This window comes from Chanos chanos, chromosome 9, assembly GCF_902362185.1.
Source record: "Chanos chanos chromosome 9, fChaCha1.1, whole genome shotgun sequence".
In the NCBI taxonomy this organism is placed as follows: Eukaryota; Metazoa; Chordata; class Actinopteri; order Gonorynchiformes; family Chanidae; genus Chanos; species Chanos chanos.
Genome location: NC_044503.1, coordinates 18,760,986 through 18,784,838, shown reverse-complemented (window position 1 = coordinate 18,784,838; position 23,853 = coordinate 18,760,986). Strand labels below are relative to the sequence as shown.

General features: G+C 38.1%; 1 protein-coding gene across 1 annotated transcript in view; it reads right to left on the bottom strand.

Annotated features, from left to right (window-relative positions):
• si:ch211-251b21.1 (probable glutamate receptor) overlaps positions 1 to 23,612 on the bottom strand; it is a 29,969-nt gene extending 6,357 nt beyond the window's left edge. The window contains exons 1-9 of the mRNA XM_030783534.1: positions 23,534 to 23,612; positions 23,090 to 23,163; positions 18,697 to 18,728; positions 18,388 to 18,567; positions 13,086 to 13,312; positions 9,783 to 9,880; positions 8,653 to 8,870; positions 7,924 to 8,143; positions 7,402 to 7,646 (exon numbers count right to left, since the gene is read on the bottom strand). Coding sequence (XP_030639394.1) covers positions 7,402 to 7,646; positions 7,924 to 8,143; positions 8,653 to 8,870; positions 9,783 to 9,880; positions 13,086 to 13,312; positions 18,388 to 18,567; positions 18,697 to 18,728; positions 23,090 to 23,159 — 1,290 coding nt within the window. The 5' untranslated portion in view covers positions 23,160 to 23,163; positions 23,534 to 23,612. The remainder of the gene's footprint in view (positions 1 to 7,401; positions 7,647 to 7,923; positions 8,144 to 8,652; positions 8,871 to 9,782; positions 9,881 to 13,085; positions 13,313 to 18,387; positions 18,568 to 18,696; positions 18,729 to 23,089; positions 23,164 to 23,533) is intronic.
• Between the last annotated feature and the right edge of the window lie 241 nt (positions 23,613 to 23,853).

Genomic DNA, 23,853 nt, shown 5'->3' with positions numbered 1-23,853 from the left:
ATAGGAGGGGCGGGGGGGGTGGCTGTATCATATGGTATAAAACTTTAACGCACATCCTCTTATAGAATATCTAATTTTTTCCAATATCAAATGATGCATAACTATCCAAATTTTAAAGGTTGGATGCAACTTTTCCCTCCACTTAAGCAAGATACCTTGCTGGCCAGCAGAGTTGTAAAGCTTGGAAGGTTTTCAGCATGTTTAGTTAGTTGGAGATTCTGTGGAATAACCCCAAATATTGCAGTAATAGGAGATGGTTCTATCGGTACTTTCAGGATCTCTGACAAAACCTTGAAAATTGATTGCCAGAAAGTACTCAGTTTTGGGCATGACCAATACATGTGTGAGAGGGTGGCTGGTGCTTGCTCACACCGGTCGCATGTGGGGTTGATGTCTGTTGTAAACTTAGCTAACCTTACTTCAGACCAATGTAAGCGGTGAAGCATTTTGAATTGAATTACTACATGTCGTAAACAGATTCTTATTTATAGCATTTTGCCATGTTTCGTCTGCTCTGTATCCAAATCCTCTTTCCATTGATTTTTTGTTGACATCAAAGCATCAGAACTATAAGAGTTTAAAAAAGAGTACAAAGTGCCAATTATTCCTTTGTAATGTGGGTCAATTCCTATTATTGAATCTACTAGAGATTTGGGTGGTAGGGAAGGGAAGTGAGTTGAATTTGAAGATAATAAATTTCGAAGCTGCAAATATCTATAAAAATGAGAGCATGGGATATAAAATTTTCGTACTACTTGTTCAAAGGACATAAAATTACCCTTGGTATAGAGATCTTTAAATGAAAGAATCCCATTCAAGTGTTAAAGCCTTGATCATTGATAGAAGGTATAAATATGTTATTAACAATAGGGGCTGAAAATTCTTTAAGTGAAAAAGGTCGTCTAAATTGTGTCCAAATCTTAAGGCAATGTTTTACAACTGGGTTGGAAGAATAGCTGGATATCGGTTCAGGCAGTGGAGATACTGAACATAGCAGGGAGTATAACGAGACTGGTCCACAAGACAAACTGTCCAACAACAACCATTTAGGGATATTAACATCAGACGATACCTTTGTCCAATACAACATAGCCCTGATATTAGCTACCCAATAATAATACTGAAAGTTAGGCAAGGCTAATCCGCCATCTTTACAATGTCTCTGCAGTATGGTTTTAGCGTATCCTTGGGTTTTTCTTATTCCAAATGAATGAAATGATGAATTTAGACAGATTTAGACAGAAAGATAGGAAGACATTGAAATAAATATAGAAATCCTGGCAAGACATTCATTTTAATTGTATTTATTCTGCCCCCTAAAGATAGTGGTTATAATTCCCAAAGCTCAAGGTCTTGTTTTAAGCAAGTTATAAGTGGAAGGTAATTGACTTTATATAAATTTTTAAAATCATGTGTTATGATGCTATGGTAATGTTGGAGAAATATTACTCTCCTTTAAGATAACCACTGTAGCAAACATGATAAACAATGTAACAATTATGTATTCATTTTTATAGGGGTGAATCAATGTAATCGTTTATATTAACAGCTATAACAATCCTTTGTATTGCAAGAAACATCAAGTTCTCTTTGTTCAGAAAGAAAAGGCCTGTGTGGCCCTATAGAGGACAGCATGTGATATAAGGTCAGCGCCTCTGCCAGAGTGCTGTGGTCAGTCATAATATATGGGAAAAGAATGGCGCCTCTGCCAGAGTGTTGTGGTCAGTCATAATATATGGAGAAGGTGAAATATTCCAAAGTTGTGATATATCTTGCTCCACCACTTAGCAGGGCAGTAAATATTGGTGACGACGTATGGTAAACGTAAAGGAACTAGACAATAATGACGTAACCCAACCCAGCGATGAGAGGGGTCTGTGAAGATGGGCTGGCAGAGACGCCCCACATACAAAGAGACAAAGTAATGTGTATCTTTTTTGAGAAAACGTGTATAAAAACCGGTGCTTTGTGAGAAGGAGTCAGTCACTCCCCGGGACCTGACTCAGTTCGTTGTATGCCTTTTGAACTATACAATAAACTTACACTGCATCTGATTCACTGTTAGACTCCTATTGTTTTGTCTCAGAACAGGTGTCGTGTGGCGTTGGGACTCAGTCTCATTTGGCCCAGGCTGAGAATTTCACCCACAGTAACGCGCTGTCAAGATGGCTGTCGTTCTCTGAGCTCTTCCTTAAATGTAACTTTTTTGTTCATTTATTCACACTGTTTTATGCAAGAACACTACAATTTTGAACGTTATGATCTACGATAAGGAGACTTTGATCAAAATCAGATCTACAATGGATACGCATTTTATAGCCAAATATTATTCAACAGACTCAGCGGACTTCCATTTGTTTAGATTTAAATTGTTTAGCCTATCTGCTACACCTTGTAAACGGAGCCGGAGAAGGAAGCGGGGCAAAAGAGCTGGAGCACTGGTCAGGCAGAGACAACAGAAACAACGAGAAAACAATCGTCCTCTTCGAAGTATCCTTCTAACGAATGTTCATCGTAATGAACATCATAATGTTAAGATATGACTATGTACATAGCTAGTACTGACATTTTTCCCATTAGTGTACTTTCACGCCCACGTAGCTCATTTCGGTCTAGAGTCAAACAGACCATATTTCGTGGCAATTTAGTTCTAATTCAACTGACTCCCTCCTCCGATATGATTGCTGTAAGCCCGGTTACGCTGAAGGTTTTATCAATATCAGATCGCTTTCACCTAAGGCGTTGCTTGATAGCGACCTGATCAGTGATCTTAGCCTTGACATGATGGGTTTGTGTGAAACTTGGTTAAAGCCAGACGCTTTTCTCCCTTTAAATGAAGCTTCACCCCCTAACTATTCCTTTTCCTGTGCTGCTAGGGCAGCAAAAAAAGGTGGGGTGTAGCTCTAATCTATGATATTAAATTTACTCCTAACACCCTTAGTTTACCTAATTTTGACTCCTTTGAGTTGCTCTCCGTGAAGCAATATGGTACTTCCTCATCTTTTCTCAGAGCAGTGCTCTATCGTCCCCCGGGGCCGTCAATTTCTAGATGAGTTTTCTGAATTTATCTCTGTTATTCTTACTAGAGTGGATAAAATTCTGATACTAGGGGACTTTAATATCCACATCAATAACAATTCTGATTCACTTAATAAAGCTTTTACAGCTATCATAGACACGTTTGGCTTTAACCAATATGTCCACGAACCAGCTCATTTCAGTGGCAACACTTTAGATCTTATTCTAGCTCGCGGACTAGATATCTCTCACGTTGTCGTCTCTCCTTACTCTGCTGCCCTCTCAGACCATTTTCTTATTACTTTCCAAGTAACTGTTCCGTTCACGCCAGTTGTCTCTACGGTTCGTAGCTGCCGTCGTGTCATGCTTCCACCACTGCTGCGCGCGCTGATCTACTTCCTACTGCTCTCAACTCTCTCAATGATCAGCAAAGATCTTTGAACAAGTTGACGAACAGCATAAATTCTACCCTTCGTAATGTACTAGATATGGTAGCACCATTAACTATATAAAATAGGCGTAAACACTTAACACCTTGGTTTAACAATGAAACCCGCGCGCTGAAGCAGGTGTGTAGGAAATTGGAACGAAACTGGCGGGCAACCAAACTAGAGGTTTTCCACCTTGCATGGCAGGACAGCCTGATAGATTATAAACGCGCTCTCTACACAGTCAAATCCGCGCATTATTCGTAGTTACAACATTAACTTCCATTGTTATGCTGACGATACTCAGATTTTCTTACCTATCCAGCACAATGACCGCTCTGAATTGGCTAACCTTTAGGCATGTCTTTGTGCTTGTAAGGGTTGGATATCTTCAAATTTCCTGATGCTTAATGCTGGCAAGACTGAAATGCTGGTCATTGGTCCCCCTAAACATAAGCATCTTTTGATCTTACCCTAAATTTTGACAACTGCATTATCTCTCAAAACTCTTCAGCTAAAAACCTTGGTGTGATTTTTGACTGTAGTCTCTCACTAGTCACTCATATCAAGAACACAACCAAAACTGCCTTTTATCACCTCCGTAACATTGCTAAAATTAGGCCCTTTCTAAGTATGGCTGATGCAGAAACCATTGTTCAGGCATTCGTCACGTCTCGTCTCGATTACTACAATGTTCTTTACTCTGGCCTGCCTGCCTCTAGTACCAATAGTCTTCAGCTGATCCAGAATGCTGCTGCTAGAATTCTGACCAGAAGTTTGCTCACAAAGTGATAGGACTGACCTATCCATCTTCCTCTGAGTCTAAAATGATCCATAGTGCGTAAGTGAGTTTCCTGAAGGAATGCGATTCCCACATTTCAGATGTAAAAGTACCTTTTTATGTTTGACAGGATGGTTTAAAGATTTAACATTCCAACTCAAAAGATTCACTTGGCAGCCAGCTAGCTTATTCAGAGGTGGATTAGCCATACTTTAAAGATGAGATTACAAAAATTACATTTGAATACGTTAAGTTCTGACCTGTATATATATACAATGTATCCCTCCATGAACCTGACAATAAAGTAGACAGACAAGACTATCAAATATACATTTGGTGCATTAGATCCCCATCTTCTAATCCCTATTAGGACAAAATTTCCTTTTAACCCCATAGAACAGTGCAAATCCCTAGCACCCATTAGAACAAGGTAGCTCTTGAACCCCTCGAAACAGTATCCGCACATATAAGTGCTTGTAGTAGGAACACCAATCTAACAGGTAACTCTGCTGTATACTACAAGTATTATAAAGGCACCACATTCATACAAGGAATACAATGCATCAACTCTCATTTTTCTAAAGCTATAACTTTTAACCATTTAGTAGTGACTGGTCCAACAGGTACCTATGCTGCTCAAGCATAATACAAAACCATCATAAAAGTTCAACAAATATAATTCCAACCTACAGGGGAACTTCAAAGTAAATCGGCACTAATATAACCAAAACAGCTGTATGAATACACAGTTAATTTGAGTACGAATAGCCACATGAGCCACATGAACATACAATCTTTCCTCAATGCAGCTTGCATGAGCACATACAGTCTCTCTTGGAACAACTAAAATGGTTATTTGTCACTATTAGAATTTATTCTATTCTACTTACCAAAACAAACTATACTCGAGATAGATGTCAGAGGAAAAGTAAAAAAAGATGTTACAGAAAGCCTGACTAATTGTATCATCATTAACTGAACAAAACCTATTCACTGTATCGTCCCATCATGCAGAATGCTTGATTTCACATAATTCATTGCCGCCTCTGGGTCTTGAAATTGTTTTTCAAGTCCGTTGTATGTAATCCGAAGTCTTGCTGGATGGATAATGCCGTAGCGGATGCCTTCATGCCCACGAAGCAGTTTTCTCACATCATTGAATGCCGATCTAGTTTGAGCAACACTTGGTGGATAATCAGGGAATATAAAAATTGTGGCCCCTTTGAACTGCAGAGGACTAGCCTCTCTGGCTCGGCGGAGGATCTCGATGCAATCCCGGTAATAATGTAGTTTAGCTACAATGGCACGAGGTTTATCTGCGGGTTTTCTTGGTCACAGTGTTCGGTGAGATCTATCGATCAGGATATCTTTGTCCATACCTAGGACTTCCCTGAGCAATTTAGAGACGGAGTCTGGGGAGCTTGAATTCAGAGTTTCTGCTACGTTCAATATTCAAATATTTGCTCTCCTCATCCTTCCCTCCATGTCTAGGTATTTTTCACGTAGGCTGGCCAGCTCTGTCTGAAGTTCGCGGACATCAGATTGTAGTGATGTTACATCGTCGGAGCATACAGATAGGCCTCACTCCACCTCTGACAGAGTTGTTTTCATTGCCATCAATCCAGAGCGTAGCGACGTGGTGGTGCTAACAACTTCTGTTTTAACTGCTTGGAGTTCCGTTTTAACCACATTGAAATCCTCGGCAAGTACTGTTTTAAACTCTGATCTGAAGAGCGTGGTGATATCTGCTCTCAGCGAGGAAAGGATTTCAGTCTTTATGTCCGCCATACTTCGGTCCGACTGCGGAGTGTCAGTTCCTCTAGTGTACTTATATTTCCCTAGCTTTTTAGAGGCCATTCACATGATAATGTCGACGTCTAAGTCATAAAGAATATTAATGTAAAGCTCAAAAAAACAGTCTCTACCTTTTTAAGAGTGTAGAGTGCCAAAATATATATATTTTTTATCGAATTAACAGCAGAGCTAGCTGATACCTGTCTTACTCCATCACCGGCTCGTTAGCGCCCCCCAGACATTGCTTATTTCTGACATACCTACTGCATTTGTTTCTACAGTGATGTTTCAGGTTGCTGTCATGTTTTGTTTTGCTGTATGTTTAGTCGTAGCACAGCGTCCACTGTAATTGCGACGGGTTTGCGCATGCGCAACAAATTCAGTTTATTTCAGGGTTGTATTCCCAGAAAGCGAGTTATTATTTCCCACTTTCAATAACATTGTGAGATGAACTGGGGGGTATTCCAGAAAGCCGGTTTATCTCACAATGTTAATGAAAGTGGAAAATAATAACTCGGATCCACTCCAAAATTTAATGGATTCTTCCTTGGCCCACGCTACACCCTTCCACCAAGTTTCATGAAAATCGGCCCGGTAGTTTTTCTGTAATCCTGCTGACAAACAGACAAACCAACCAACAAACCGCACTGAAAACATAACCTCTTTGGTGGAGATAATAATTGGAACGGCCATAACAGTGTTGAGGAGATCAAAAATATAATAGAAATAGATCAACATTCAAATGCATTTACAGATTGCAACAAAGTTACGCACCGGTCGGAGCATTTAAAGAGTGAGTGAGGGTGAGGAACACGCACAGGCTTTGAGACACATTATTATCAAAAGGGGGAAATACATGTGAATATACAGCAACATTAAAATATTTGCGTCGAGTTTCATCGCACTCAACATTCATATGAAACCGATCAACCATGTTTAAAAAAAATAGCAAAAAAAAAAAAAAAAGCACGGCACAAGCTGCAGAACAAAGAATTTTGGAGGGCGAGGAGAGGGTTAGGCTCTACACAGCGACAGATTTACCACGACAATAAATATTTGCATCGAGTTTAATAATGCATAAAAATAATTTATCGTTATTTATAATTATTAGAACACTCTAAGGCTAATGAATTCATATCCGTGGCATGATCCGTGGAACGAAGAGAATGTATGAGGGTGGCAAGGAAAATTGGGCCATACAGAGACAGATATGTCATTTTAAGAAAAAGAGGAAATTACTATATTATTTTTATCTTATTATCTTATTTTAGATTTTTAAAAAAATATTATTTTTTAAATTCCACCATTACAGTTTTTTGTCTTGCACACCCCTAAGGGCAGTGCGCGCTCCACACTTTGGGAAACCTGGTCTTAGCCTACCTCCTCAGCACTGGCAGCTGTGTGTGATTTGGCTCCAAGTTCCAGCAATGCCAGGAGGACTCCCACTGTCAGACCCAGTGCCAGCAGCAAAAAGATGCCCTTTAGATTGGTTATCTTCAGAGACAAGACCTTGGCGTCATCTGCAGGACAGCTGTTGTGCCACCATTTATTATATAGGTCATCCAGCTCTCCTGACTGACTCAGCTGGAGAATGGCCACACTCAAGTTCTTCACTATGGGAGAGCCTTTAAGAGAAGTTGTTTACATGAAATAATTCTTATTTATAATGTAATTAAATCACATATAGTATGGAACTTGTATAAACTGTACATTTCATTGGCAGCAGTGGTTTAGACATTATGATGACAAACAGAGAGTTACACATTTAGCTTCTATGCCTGACAAAAGAACTTGAAGATACACTGGAAATGCAGATGAAGGCAAGGTACTTTAGCTCAAGACTTAGAGACGTTAGATGTTTGAGATACAAACACTGTGTTTTTCTGAGGAAGAGGAGCTTACCTAAGGGTGCGGCAATGCCGTACCCTCTCATAGCAATGACCTCTGGAGAGCGCTGCAGGTCACAGTAGCGAGCCATGGCTAGATCCAGGGACACAGCTTCTCCAATGAATGCATAGCTCCCTTCCTGCGCCCGGCGGATTCCTTCTTCCGTTGTCATTGAATAGCTCTGCTTCCTCTCCATTTCCTCATATATCTTTCGATAAGTGGGGGTCTGGGAGTTCTGACCATGAGCAAGATCAGTCATATTGTGGTGATCGCACATCACGACTGTTTACACCATGCAATTTACATTAACTTTACATTGCAGTAAAGTACTTTTTATGACTTTCTTTTTCACATGCAATCATATCAATATCATGCTGTATTAATATGATGGTGAATTTGTCTGGTCTTGTTGTTGCTCCTAAGAGTGTTTGTTTAATTGTTTGTATGATATGATGTCATATGAATTCTTGCTTTATATCAAATTACGAATTTGCCACTAATAAGTTCAGTCTTGTATTGATGAACGTAAGATAATTAACCAGCGAATAATTCTTAGTCTGTGAAGTTACTGAAAAATATCATCTTTATTCTGTTGCTTAAGTTGTCTTTTGACAAAGCTTTGCTATAATCTGGTGGTAAAATTATACAAAGATATGTAAATCAGTTTAGAGTCATCTGATATAGTCTCTAGATCTTTGCCAGACTCTGCATGTTTTAGAAAGTGGCCCATATTGCATGTCTCACCTGAAAGAAGGCCTGTGATGAACCACCTTTAACCGTACCGTACTCAATGATGTCTTGGTTTGCAAGGTCCTCAAAACTCGTCAGAGATCGCTGTTTGTTGTCTGACTGCATCCATGAATTGAGGTTAGCCAAGTAGCAGGCCAGCAGCCCCAATGAAAACAACCACCAGATGGCAGCAATCACACGACCTGACAAAGCCTTGGGGTGAGGACCTGCACCTGTGAGTACAGACAGAAATAAGGCACACTGTAAAGACGATTTCTGTTAGAGGAGATGGTACATCTCAGAAAATCTAGAGCTTGCAAGACAGTATTTACCATAACACTGTATTCATGATAAGAATAATGAAGTGCTCATAACTGTAAAAGAGGTTTTCGTGAGAACTTGCATATTAATGCTGTGTAAGGACTTTGTGTTCATGATGTCTGGCGATGCTAATATTATGAATGTTTGTGCTATGAACAAGGTTTTGAAAAATGTTCCTCACTTTTAGCCTTGGATCCATTAAGTTTAGACACAGGCCACATCTTATCCATTGTACAAACACAGACATCTGTGTGTGTGTTTATGATTGTTAGAGTTAACGCTTATGATCTTCAATACCAGGCACTAGAGCTGTTGTTTTTAGAATAACCATGTACTAACAGTAATGTGGTATGGTGGACACAAACTGTTATTGTTCTGGTAACTCTACTTGAGGAGTATCACACCCCTAATCTGAAATGCTATTACCTTTTTCTGAATAGGCAGTGTCATTTTCCTTCCTCTCAAAAAGAGACTAAATTTTAAATTAAATTAAAACTGTCTAAGCTGTAGTTTAAATGAAGACATTATGGTTTATGAGTCAGACATGTCTTATTGTAATAGAGTTAGTGTTATGGTCAATGAGCCAGGTATGTCTTATTGTAAAAGAGTCAGTGTTATGATCTATGATTCAGGCATGCCTTATTGTAATAGAGTCAGTGTTATGGTCTATGATTCAGGCATGCCTTACTGTAATAGAGTCAGTGTTATGGTCTATGATTCAGGCATGTCTTATTGTAATAGGGTTAGTGTTATTGTCTATGAGTCAGGCATGTCTTATTGTAATAGGGTTAGTGTTATTGTCTATGAGTCAGGCATGTTTTTACCTTGAAGTGTTAAGGCTCCAGCAGCGTACCAGAAACTGTGTAGCAAAGAGAAGTGATTCTCCTCTGTTTGGGGTTTGTCCCATTCATAAGGGCTAATCCTACAGACACAGAGAAACGTTAGTGACTGAAAATATATAATGGATTGTAAATTAAATTGTTTAAAATACAAAACCTAACAAGGTACTGTTGAAGGAAGAGCCACAGTGGCATATAATAAAACATGAAGGAAATTGTGGAGGAAAATCACTTTGTGCTGCCAAAACATAGAAACTGGAACTGCATTGAAGAGTGGCCTTATTTTGCTGCATTTCATGTCTCCATCTGGACTTCATGTCTCCGTGTGGACTTTCAAAGTGAAGGAAAACTCAAAGAAATCCTAATAGTGAACATGCAGTGTGCTACATGTCCTATAAAACTGCATCAGCTCCATAGTCAACTATATCCCAAAGTTCTAATTACTGAGTAAATACAAAATAAGCAGAAAACACACCATCTCTCTATGACATCATAAAGTGCACAGAAATGACACCCCTCATCTGTGATATCACAAGGCATATAGATATGGCACCACCCACTTATGACATCACATAGGACAGACTCAGCCTACTTCTGCAGCACACCTATTAAATGTACTATGACCAGAAAGACAAGAGCTGCACAGTGTAAAGAGTTGATAAAAAGGTGGTGTCACGATTGGTTGAAGAGACTGGATGGATTTGCAGGTTAGACTCAGTCTTATTTAAATGGACCGTGGAACAAAAGACTTCTAGGAACTTACAGGATCGCAGATTCAGGCTTCAAAACAGGTAGACGGACAAACCAACACAACATAAGCCAATTCCACACAAGGAACCAGGGGCAAAACTAGGAGTATTTATACAGACCAAGCAAGACCAAACTCACAAGGCACAGGTAGGACTAATAATTAAACTGACAGGTTGAACTAATGCAACCAAAACTAACCACTAGAGGGGGAAGGAGAGGGCCAGGGTGCGACAGGTGGACTTTTGTTGTCTCTATAACATGGCTACATGGGAAAACTCTCTCAATAATTTAATAATTGCTTGTTTCTTTCCATTTAAGTTGTGGTGGTGTTACAGCTTTCTTAAGGTCTCTTGTCTGTTGCTTCAGTGTTAATGGTAATGAATCAGATGCAGTTTAACTAATTTTTATGGCATGGCAGTGTATATGACTGTCCACTGGTGGCATGTGAGAGGGTGGGACCTAAAGAAAAAGGTCAAAGCAATGCAAATGCACACACAGTGAAAGGCGACTGTGGAAAGCAAAAGCCAAATCCCGGACATTTTTGGCAATTTAGAAATCCCGGTTGGACGGATTTTTTAGGTCCGAAAAAGAGGACATGTTCGGGAAAAAGAGGACTCATGGTCACCCTAGTTTAGGATCCGGTCCAAGTGATTCAGACATTTACATTCACACATGCAGCCCCTCCAGTTAGAGTCTAGATTATTTTAGGGTTGCAGTGCATTGTTGTTGCCATTTATTATCTATAACAGTTTTCTGTCCAGACACAAAAGCCTAAAGTACCCACACTATTTTTTTCCAATTTTTTTTTTTCATTTCAAAGAGAACACACTATTCAGACACACTATACGCAAACTTTGAAAAGTGCACACACAACACAATCCTGGAAACAACTATCACTTTAGTAGAGCCAATGCTGACTTGTAGAGTTTGTCTCCACGTCCTTCAAATACTACGGTTGCTGATATGAGCTTAGCTTTTTCAAACCAACGTGAAGTAAAAAACTTTGTGTGTTATTGTTCATAAAGTTTTCAAGCTACAAAAATGCTGTACAAAAACATAAATACAAAAAACAATACCCATTGTCGTTGACCATGCAGACAAGTTTTGGCCCCACTCCTCTCTGCCACAGATAGGGCAGTTGACACAATGAAAACTGTCATATGTCAGATGCCCTTTAACTGACACTAATGGGACTTCCATCTACACCACAATACACAAGAATGACACATTGGGCCAAATTTACTATGGGCACTAATAAAACAGAACCACTAAGAACCCCAAACAAATTCATTTAAATAATGAGTGCATCCTTTAAACGCTGTGTTTGCATGTTTACTTTTTCAAACAGAGTGATTCCCTTCAGTAGGACGTGAGATTCCACCCTGAGTTTAGTATGTCTGTACAAACAGTAGTGGTGTTTCACTGGCTTTCTGGCAATTTTCTGTAAAGCTCTTAAAATGGTTGGAACAAGCATTTGAAGTTAACGCCAAAAACATTTTTTTACTACAGCACAGGAGCACTGGGTGATTGGAGCAGAACAACAGAAGTAATTTGGGATATTGCTACTCTGTATTGTTTTCTTTGCAGGTGTAAAGTGCCAAAATGAGAGAGAGAGAAGCACGTCTTAAAACCACCAATGGTGTTTCTGTGGGTTAGCTCATCCTGAGGGTTGCTACAGTTCTAATTTTGCCTTTGGGACATGAAAAATTGCCAAGTATGGGGTGAGCGTAGCACTCTGAAAAGCAGCTTAATTAACTGAGATCTTCACAATGCAATAAGTAATATTTGAGAATGAAAAGACTGGACTGGTACACAAATTTCAATAAAGACAAGATGAAATTCATAATCATTCTACAATGTGACAATATTAGACAATGGCATTTGGAGATGATACAGAACTGAATGTGTTGGACTCTGGAAGAGGGTTTGTCAATGATTTTAAAATGGAACATTATGATGCTTGCGTGGAATACAGACACTCCACTTCCAAAGAGCCAGACCGGAGACCTCAGAGTCATTTATACAGTAAGACCGGGGAGGAAGGGACGGGATTACTTTGACACAGCAAAAAGGCAGTGCTGTATGAGTTGTACTGGTTTAAAATAACATTCTGGGAGAGGGTAGTTTTCTCTGTTTATGTAACACAAAGATTATGCACACAGGTAAGTACTCAGTGTTTTACACTGGTGATTCTCACAAGTGATCAAATGATCTCCTTTACTTTTGTGTTCTTTTATTTATCATTTCACACCAAGCATTTCCGCTCAGTGGTGATTAAACTGAACCTACTAATCAGTAATATCTGAAACTAACACAATGATTTTCTGTCTCATTTTTGGCAGATTTTTTTTTTTTTTTTTTTGTGAGCCATGGTCTCATCAGTTTGCTCTTTTGACTATTTTGCATCTCTTTTGTTTTCTTTTGGCTGACCATGGACTATCCTGTCCACTCCTCCCACCTGATTTATTCAGCACATTCTGAGAACTCAGATGTCTTCAAAGGCAAGAGATGTCATATAACAAACTTGTGGCATCTCACCTGGCCGCTAGATAGATACAAATGGAAGTCACAAGGTAAGCAATTAGAATGCCAACCCATATTTCAGTGGAAAAGGGATTTAAGAGGCTGAGGTGGTCCTGCTCATCTGAAGTAAAGTCCTTCTTCATGATGAAACTCAGGCCAGTCTGCATAAAGGGCTGAGACATGTCCACTGCTGCCTCACGAGCAGCTGTCACAGTAAGTGGGGCAATGGCTAAGTCTGCTTCCTGCAAAGTTTAAATGATTACATTAATTACAAACTGGATCATCATAACAGAATTGTGATGTTATGAGATGAGTGATTACGCAGTAATTAGGCTGCACTGCATGTTCACTATGTATCTGAATGTAGTTCTGATGATGATATAGTGAAAGACAATGCTAAGCAATCAGAGTGCTGTTAGTGCAGGTCTCATGCTAGTGTGTACCTCTACTTAACCTTCTGGCATTTACAGCAGCATTGTCACTCTGTGCTACACAATGGCAAGTATTGTGATAGTGGTGTAACAATGAACACATAGTGGCACCTCATTTAATCAGATCCAATGCAAGTCAGGTGGCCTTGAATTATGTTTGCACCACACATAAATGAGGCTGAATCAGAACTGAAAAGATGCAGATCCACCTGGACTGGATCGCTTTAGGCTGAAGTGTGAATGTGACAGAGTTTGACAGTAAACACTAAAATTTCAAGTATTCTTTGTCTGTGAACTTGTGTTGAATTTTGTGTCTTTAAAGTCCAATTTCTTTGGCAAAAACCAGATCACCCTTACTTTTGCAGGTTTATCGTACACTGTCACAAATGTTCCTTTAAAATTACAGTGAAATACTGGTCGTTAGTATTGTGCTGTGTTCAAGTTTTGATTCTTTAGCACTTCGGTACGTTTCCTCACTCATTTCTTCAGCTTACGGCTCTCGTTGAAGCTTTACATTGAATGCAAAATGCCGTGTACAAATCTAATATTAATAAAAGAATTACTCAAACTTTACATAGTTTCAATAAAGCTATTTATCTCTTCTTTGCTAATGTTCCCTTTGTATTTAAATTCATGTAATTTTATGTACTCACACGTACTTATTCAACACATCAGTTTAATGTGCATGTCCTTAAAACTCTTTATATTTATTTCTTTTGAACAAACAGTGCTATTGTCAGCCCTCGGTATCTGCAGGGGATTGGTTCCAGCATCTCCTGTGGATACCAAAATCCACAGATCCTCAAGTCCCTTATATAAAATGGCGTAGTATTTGTATATAACCTACACACCTCCTTCTGTATACTTTAATTCATCTTTAGATTGCTTATTATACCTAATACAATCTAAATGCCATGTAAATAGTTGTTATACTACATTGTTAAGTATATGATAAGAAATAATGATAAGAAAAAAGAGTCTGTACATGTTTAGTACAGATGCACCCATCTTAGGCCTAACTACATAGTAGGCTACACGTTAGCAATGACATGTTTTTTCTTTCAATACTTACAGATTGGCTGTGTCCGAAATGGCATACTAGCGTACTGCATACTGCATACTAGCCTAGTATACACTGCGTACTGCGCACTACTCCACACACTAGTATACAGTATGGTACACAATTATGAGAACTTTCGTGTAGTGTACTACACATTTGCTATCGGTTGGGCTATCTGTTCTGTTAAAATCGAACCACACGACAACCACAAATATGTATCAAAAGTAGCCCTATAAGAAAGCGTATGAAGACTTATTACACCAAAATATGCAACTGATACATTTATATTCGGAACTGCAGCTGCAGTTGAAGTTGAAGCTGGTTCTGTCGCTGTCCGGCATGTTTTTAAAATTTTTTGACAGTTGGAAATCACCGCGTTGCTTCATGGGATGCGGTAGTCGGCGAAGTGAGCTCGGGGTGTATACTAGAAATTTTCGCCAGAGTAGTACATCATCCGGGTAACTGTCGTGTACTGCAAAATTTTTATTTTTCACGTACTGCATACTACTTACTACTTTTACGTCATAATTAGTATGCGAGTAGCATGTAGTATGCCATTTCGGACACAGCCATTGCTTTGGTTTAATGACCTGAAAGAGAAATACGTAAGGGATAACGTACCATGAGCCGATTATTATTGCGAAATAAACCCTGACAGGATGATGCAGGGTGATGTCTATTTCGCAATAAAGACTGGCTCGCTCCACATTATCCTGCTTATTACATGGCTACTCACTAAAGAAATCAATAATTTAACACAAAATATTGGCTTAAAAATTATTTTATTGCTTACGCTAAAACAAAAGCAGTCCGTTAGATTCAGAACTGCATCCATAGCAACTGTTTTTCATTGCAGCAGTTTGCTATTCAGAAATAACAGGCCGCAGATTGCCGTAATTGACCAATCAGAATCGAGTATTCAACAAAGCCGTGTAATAAACAGAGCAAATACATATTTCTTTTTGGAACTTTCTGTTTTGTTTTGTTTTTATATTTTTGATCTGCGGTTGGTTGCATCCGTGGATGTGGAAACCGCAGATATGGAGGGCCGACTGTAATTGCTCAGAAAAAAGTTTCTAATATCAAAATTTTAAGCAGGGAACACAAACCAATATGTCACATTTATTAGCTACACAAAAGTTTCTGTTTTGTCACTGTAGCTGCCCAATTATGATAGCTGCCTGATTTTCGCAGAAGTACGAAAATCCGGAAGTCCGGTCTGCAACATGCATGCGCAGCAAGAATGGTTTACGACACTACCCGATTTGCATGGCGTTTTTACGTCATTACATCATAATTCTGTCACAACAGACATAATATGAAAGAATTTTAAATACAATATACTCTGTTTTGTGGGTTTTTAACAACATTGAGAAAGAAAGACGACAAAAATCTCACAGGAGCCATTAGTCATTATGTGTACTTTGTTCTGTATTACATTTCATCAAAAATTCAAGAAACTTAATTCAAATTCCAGCGCATATTCATTGTAATGTAAGAATGGACTCAGTTATCACATCACAAAGAGGCAACTTTATTTATATTAAGAATTTACAAATTCACCAATTACTATTAACAATTTACAGTAGAGTTTACTCGAATATCAAGCCAACTATAAATTTCTGGAAATATGATGGCTCAGTAAAAATGCTAAATTTATTAATAATTATTATCTTTTAAAAAATTAAACATTAAAAGTGTCGAAGTTCAAAGTTGCCTATAAAAGTTGAGAGCACTACATGAGCGAACCAAAAATGATTTGGTGCTTTTCAAACCTCAAGCAAGCTATGCACTCCTGTGCATAAACAGCTTACTCCAATAGTGAATGTTATGCTTCGCCTACAGAGAATCTTTGCAAAAACACAGTACTTCAATACCATTATCAGAAGTATAGGCTAACACTCAATCTCTCAATGAAAACACTACATGTTCTCTGTGCCGTAAAATGGTTACGCACTAGCCAGACCGGACTTCCGCACTTTCGGACTTCAGCAAAAACCGGGCAGCGCACAATATCAACTGTCCATGCGTATTGCAGACTGGACTTCTGAGCCTTTTTACATCCACAAAAATTGGGCAGCTATCAAAATCAGGCAGCTACAGTCACACAAAAGCAAGCCTGCGTGTCTTTCTGCTTCTTAATTCCTTGTTTCCAAACTGTCAAAGAAGTATCTGCTTGCTAGGCCTTATGGGATACTGGAATGGTGTATCCACTGACTCGAAAGAACGACCCAGAACATGATTCTTTGGGGAGGATCGTATGTTCTGCTACATGAACCATGGAGCACGAGCTGAGCCAAAAGTTCGGGTAGATTCATTTACAGCATGAACCGTCGAACTCGAGCTGTCCAAGTTCGAACTCGTGCTTTTAAACTCAAGCTGTCCGAGTTTGAACTTGAGCTTTCGTACTTGGGTTTTCAAACTTGAGCAGACTGTGCTCGAACTCGCACTTTCGTACTGGAGCTTCCTGGCTACAGAGCTGTGGAAGGCTGATGGTCAACACACCAGAGTGGTTTAACTAAACTCAGATTATTTTGTTTGTAATACAAAGATTAACAATAGTTACTTCACTGGGGCAAGTATAAACACTTGTTAATTTAGTAAGATAATTAGTCTATCTTCTTAAGAGGTAGATATCACTGTGACCTATTTTTTTGGGCGCATTGGTCCACACTTTCTTGCTCTTTGTTGATTGTTATTAGCCCATTGCTGTGCACACTGCGTAGTGATACCTAAGGTTTCTGACTAAGTGCATGCAGTTGACTGGGAGCAGCTGAATTAGAAAAAAAGAACAATTCAGCTGTGCTGATGAATCAGTAAGAACAACTCACTAAAAAGAGTCGCTCAAAAAGAATGAAACTTTTGTGGACTGCACACCACTGCTCTGCTCAGAACACATCTGTCAGCTAACGCTGTGGATTGGACACCAAGTTAAGCCTCGTTTTATTTAGCATAAATTATAGGCCTGTCTCACAAATTTGGTAACCATGTTTGCAAGTGTAATCTTAATCTCTCAATATGATGTTACAGATCTTTTTGTTGGTTTCTAGTAAGGAGAATGAATGATGATTAAAAGTCAATTGCTGAATGTGGCTCACTGCTCTACTACTGCAAAAAAGAAAATACTGCATTGTACTGTCAAATTTTATGGTAGCCTGCTGTTAATGGTCAGTCTTGTTTTTGGCTCCAAAAAAGCATAAGACTTTAAAGTAGTTTACCGTATTTTGGGAAAACAGTGCATTAGACTTTAAAGTAGTTTACCGTATTTTGGAAAAACAGTACATTACTGTTTTTTTACTGTATTTTTACAACAATTTTTAGAGTGTAATTAAAGCCTTTTTTGTTATTGTGAGCATACATTGCTTTTCTCATTTCACTGTTTAGTTCAGGGGATGTTTTGTGAGGGAATTTTCTAAAAAGACAGCTTACGTTCCTGTTTTGTCCAACAGTATGACCTGCTTCTGTAAAATGCAACCACTCACTCTCTCACCAGCATACACATCGTAATTCTGTAAACCACATTCACAGATGCCTATTTTAACTCAACATAAACAGTGAAAGTGTTGAACAGTGAAAATCAGTGTTGAGCATTTCTTTCAGACATTAAATTGTTCATAATTCTGTAAATTTGAGTCTGTGTCAAGTGTAAAGTGAAGTATGGACAAGTCCAAGTTCACTCAGTTACATTTGCCAAACAGATGCCATCGCTGCATGTGGTGATTATCTGTAAACTGAAATTTGTAAATGTAAAGCTATTTCTGCAAAGACAATAATAGTAATAGAGTAGTATTACACAGGTTCTCCCAGTAATTCTTAAAGGCCTTACCCCTCTCACAATTTCTCCAATCATGCCAGTCCAGCTGCCACTCTCATCAATTTTGCCGTATTTTCCATCTTTCACCAGGTGAACATTGTACAGAAAACCCAGCTTTTTGGAGAGTGCAGACAAAAGGTCTACGCAGTAACCCTCTAATGTTGAGCCTTTGCTCATTGTGTATGGCTCTTGCTAAGGGGAAGAAAGATCTCATTCAAACAAACATGAACACAAATTACAAAAATAAGTTATTATAGTCAGTGTAACATGTTTGTTTGTTACACATGTTCTGGCAAAGTGCATTTTCAACACGTCACTTACCTGCACAGTTGTCACTGATAAAATCTGTGGGTCTGAAAATAGAATGCTTAGTCAGTTGTTTTCAGTGTAATCAGTTATTAAATCCAAATGAGCACTTAGCATTAGATGACAGCATCAAACTGATTTTTTGGCACTTAATTTCAAACATGTTATAACCATCTCATCCCACTGCCAGCTGGCAGTTACGGACTGATGGACCCTCCATTTTGGTGATATAGTTTCTCTCTTCACATCATATGTACAGGCTTTTGGAACAGTGTGTACATTTCAATCATAACCGATCACTTTAACCAGCTACAAGCACTGGTAACAAAAAGCCTGGTACATTTCTGTTGTAGGCTATATTACTGTCTTAAACATAGCTGAGATTTTAAAGATGGTGATATGGTATGTTGAGAACACGTCATGTTATAGGACATCCAACAGAATCTTTAGTGCCCCTGAGATCAGTGGGAGGTATTTTCAAGGGTTCTTCAGTTACTCAGCTAATCTAATGCATTTAACAATGAGCAAGCAGAGCAAGCAAGCTAACAGTCAGTGATGTGCAGCTGCAGGAGTTTTTGTTCTCTGATTAAAACAGCGGGGGCTGGACCCAGAGGACAGGGGACTGGTCAGCGGGAGCCCTGAATCCTGCTCCAAGTAACATTCTTGAATAAAACTCAAAGCAAATGTCACATGATTCACCAAATGAGTGCCCATCTTTTTTTGACTGTCAGTTAATTCATTTTTTTCAACTCTCAGTTAATTCTTTTTTTTTTTTACTCTCAGTTAAATCAATTGCTTTACAAGCTCAAAATGATGTTTTGAATTTTGTAAAGCACTCAGTTTTTTTTTTTGTGAAGTGTGATTTATTTCTGAACTGAGCTGTGTTTGTTTTATTGTTGTGTTTTTGCAAATCTCATTAAGTTGGTTTGAAATATGTAGGATATTTGGTTGGATGTTTGGTGAAGGCTATATGATGGTAACAGAGTTTACAACATTCACTTCTTCCTGATGCTGTGCAATTGTGTGTCTGGAATGTGTAATGTCTAGTTCATATATAATGGTATTTGAGCCAAACTGTACCAGTGTTACCACCTAGTTTTATTTTTGGATTCTTTTGGTTTTAATCTCTTGCCCATTACAGTTTGTGTTATTTTATCTATTATTTCTAGTTAAAATATGCCAGGTTCTCATATGTTCAAGTTTCTCCCAAGGCCCTTAGTTAAATGTACTCTGCTGCTCAACCCCCTCCATCCACTTTGTTTTTGTTGAAACCGCAATCAATAATTTGAAATAACAAGATTTTGCAGGTGACAATACAATTATACTATAATTTGGCAAGATAAATGTTTACTTTCAATATTTTTTAATTGCTAGTCTGGAGTAACAGCTTTTCATGTTAACATAAAATTAACTCCATGCTTCTAATTTTTTCTCCTTAAATGAGACAACTGTCTAAATGACAAAAAGATCAGTCAAGCATCAATTCAATGAGCGAGAGAGGGGAGATGAATTGCAATGATCAAGCTATGAAAAGAGATCAAAGTGGAATAAAACCACAATGCACACGGTCTTTAAAATGTTTCTACGCACTATTAACTGTTTGGTGCATCATTTTTGGATCTAACTGAAACGGCACGCTGTAAAATGTAAATGTAACACAACTTATCGAAGCCTCAGCCATAGATATCATATACTGTGATGATCAGGCTGGGTCATGTCCTGTGACAGGCTATAGCAGGTTGCCATTGTAGATCTGTCTTATGGTTTTGATTAGATAAAGTGCTATGTCTGATTCGAGATAAATGCTTTTTGTATAGTTTTGATCAGATAGAAAGACACATTTGTTTAGAGATAAATGTTAAAGGTGATTGATTTACAGTTGTCAGCGCTGCCGTATAAAACAAGAAAATAAATAAATAATCATAAAAAAGCTTTTCATGGTGACGACAATGATGATGATCCATCACATTTCAATAATTAAAAAATAAATCAAAATTATGACCATCGCCCCCTCAGTTTCATCTTTATATTGAATGTCTGTGGGTTCCATATTGATGGTATTGAATATGGTATGGAAACTAGAGTGAACTAAATAAGTGCTCTCATAAGTACATTTTAATCATGATGAACAGTGACTGGTGAGATCTGTTTTTTTGACCATACCCAGTCTTTGCTCTCTGGAAGGCACCAGAAAGGTTGGGTTTACTTGATCATAATTGTTCATATTTAATCATTATGAATAATGGTTGTATTATTAATTTCATGTTTAATTACTAGAGTCCACTGTGCATTCTTACAAATAAATTCATATTTGGCTAGTAGCATATAGCACAAATTTTTTTTGTTTGTTTATTTGTTTAAGTAGGCCAGTTTGCTTTTTGTCATTTGATGTTTCAGGCTAAATTCTTTTTGTCTAACTTCTCACTTTATGAACCATCAGGACAACTTAAAAAAAATGTCAAAAGGTTTCAAGAGAAATATTTTGTAAAACAAAACATCCTTGTTTTGTGCTTTGTCCAGATCTTACAGGGAGATCTTTAAAAGATGTTTTTAGACATTGTTGAACTGCTCAATCATACAAATTGCTTTGTCCTCTTATGCATATTGTGAAGCATACTCCGATGAATTCCTTCTCTTCATGGCTGCTAAGCTTCCTTAGGCTGAATGAAATGCTTACAAAGGAGGTATCAGCAGACAAACAGTGGGTAATTCTATCCCCCAGCACCCCCTGAGGCGTAACTAATGTAGGTTCCAAGTTAGGCTGTCCCCTGGTGCCCTGTCCAAAGGTTGGAAAAGTGCCTTCTCTTGTTAGCTTATTCAAACCATTCTAGCAAATAACAGTAAGTTTGTTTTTCCCTGGCAATCCAGGCAGAGTCCCATGAAAATGAAAGGCAGCATGCTGAAACTCAACATTCTGGAGAGGCATCAGAGTAGCAGAATATGAATGAAGCCTGGAGATTATTGTCCTTCGCAAGGTCTGAAAAACGTGCCTTTGTGCATGTCATGACCAGTGCCACATGACTGACTGCTTGGTTAATGGAGGCAAATTGATTTATCACCATCATTGTTGGAGATGGCACTCAAGATCTTTGGATCAGTGGATGGAAAACAAGACTTTGCTCTGTGTTTTTATAGATTGCCAGTTACTAAAACAGGCCATGTTTTTGCTACATACCAGATCAGTTTAAATTAGAATCATCTTTGAGAGGAACTTTCTTTCCTCACAAGCATATTAGGTGCTATTATTGTTATTCCTTGTAATTCTGGCCCTAAGCAAGTTCATGCTTTTATTTCCCTCTGATTATTATTTTGTTATTTTGTTCTGTGAGTAATTATGTGATTTATATATATATATTTGTATATATGTATGTATGTATGTATGTATATACTAGGGATGTGCAGAGAGTCCAGTATTTGTATTTGTATCTGTATTTGTTGAGGCAGAAAAAATTATTTGTATTTGTATTCGAAAAAATGTGGAAATAGGCGTAACAATCCTGTTTTTGTTTTTATTACACTTTTAATTTTAGGATATTAAAGTGTTAATAAGTGTTCTTCAACAACAATATAATAATTATGAACACTTAAATGTAATATTTATGGTTTTCATAAACCCATCAATAAACATGTATAACCATAAACATCATTGAAAAGAAAATCATTTTTAAACTAACATTCAGTTCCTAATCAACACTCAAGCCAATAAACTCTAGACTAATAAATGCCTATGTGAACACTGGAGGACTCAACCGTATGACACACAGGCTGACTGAGCAGTGAGCACAGCGTGTAGGTGAGCTAATTAGTAACTACACTACCAGAGGTAAAGTAGGCTAATCTCCTACGCGGAGCATCTTGTGAAGTTATACTCTTCTGACATTACGACTTTACGTCCTTACATACAGTGCTGTATGGAAATACTGGGAATGTGTGGAATCCTATAATTCAGTGAGAATATTGCCCATTACCAAGAGAGCTAGACTTGTTTATCTCAGAAGTGCTGATCATTCATTCAGCAGCATATACGATGTAAGCAGAAGAAAAATAAACCTTCAGAACAACTCAACAGATGGCATAGATAGATTCTGAGGGTTTCTTTTTCTTCTACTTGTGCTCATACACATATATTTGTACTCATTTATAATCATATACATGTGTATATATATATATATATATATATATATATATATATATATATATATATATATATACACAGCACACTTAAATTTGAGGTAGTTGAGTAGATTTTAGATGCATAGGGTTGGAGAATTTAACTGAAATTCGTTACAATGCAAAATCCTGGTATAGTTACACTGATGAGAGTAAAATATCTTAAGACTTTTTACTCTCCATCTGATTCTGAAATTTAAATATGCATGAATTGTGTGGTGGCTTCACTTGCAGTTACCTGCATTGCAGACTCCAGTCAGCAGCATTGCAATGAGCAGAATATGTCCCTCTCGTGCCATGGTACCCATGAGTCTGTAAGGGTGGTAAAAAACAAAACACTGTAACGTATGCCATAAGGGTTTACTCAGGACACATACAGTACTGTTGCTGTATCCAAAACATATGACCAAGAGTTTCATTTTTCATAAAAAATATTAGGTACTGGTAAAAAAGAAAAACTCTGTAAGGAGAGCACCATGCATCAGAAGTCTGCCCAGTACAGTAACATAATACGCTTAACATTTTCTGTTCCATGTCACATATATGTTAAATATTATTATGTGTTAATAATTATTCAATATTATTATGTGTAGGAAAACAGGTGCTATTTCATTACCCAGTTAATTTTGTGGAGTTTACTTATAACACATGCAAAATTTACATTAGTTCCAAACTGACTTACCTCAAACTAAATATATGCCCCTCTGAAGTGACTGGAATACAGGCTAGACTTTTAAACCATGTACAAGTGGCCAGACATATGCAAGCAGCCAATGAAAGAGAGGGGGTGTTCTGGAAACTAGAAAAAACAGACAAGCAGCCCAAGGGATTTACAACTGGGGAGTGGAGTGAAGGAATTTTTGGATGGGAGGAAAATCAAGGGCCTTAAACTGTTATGCAAGAATCATTGCAAAACAAGGGCAAAGTCTGAGCAACTGTGCTTCAAGAGGAGGATGCAGATAAACAGATTTCCACTAGCTATGTTACATGAAATCATTTAAA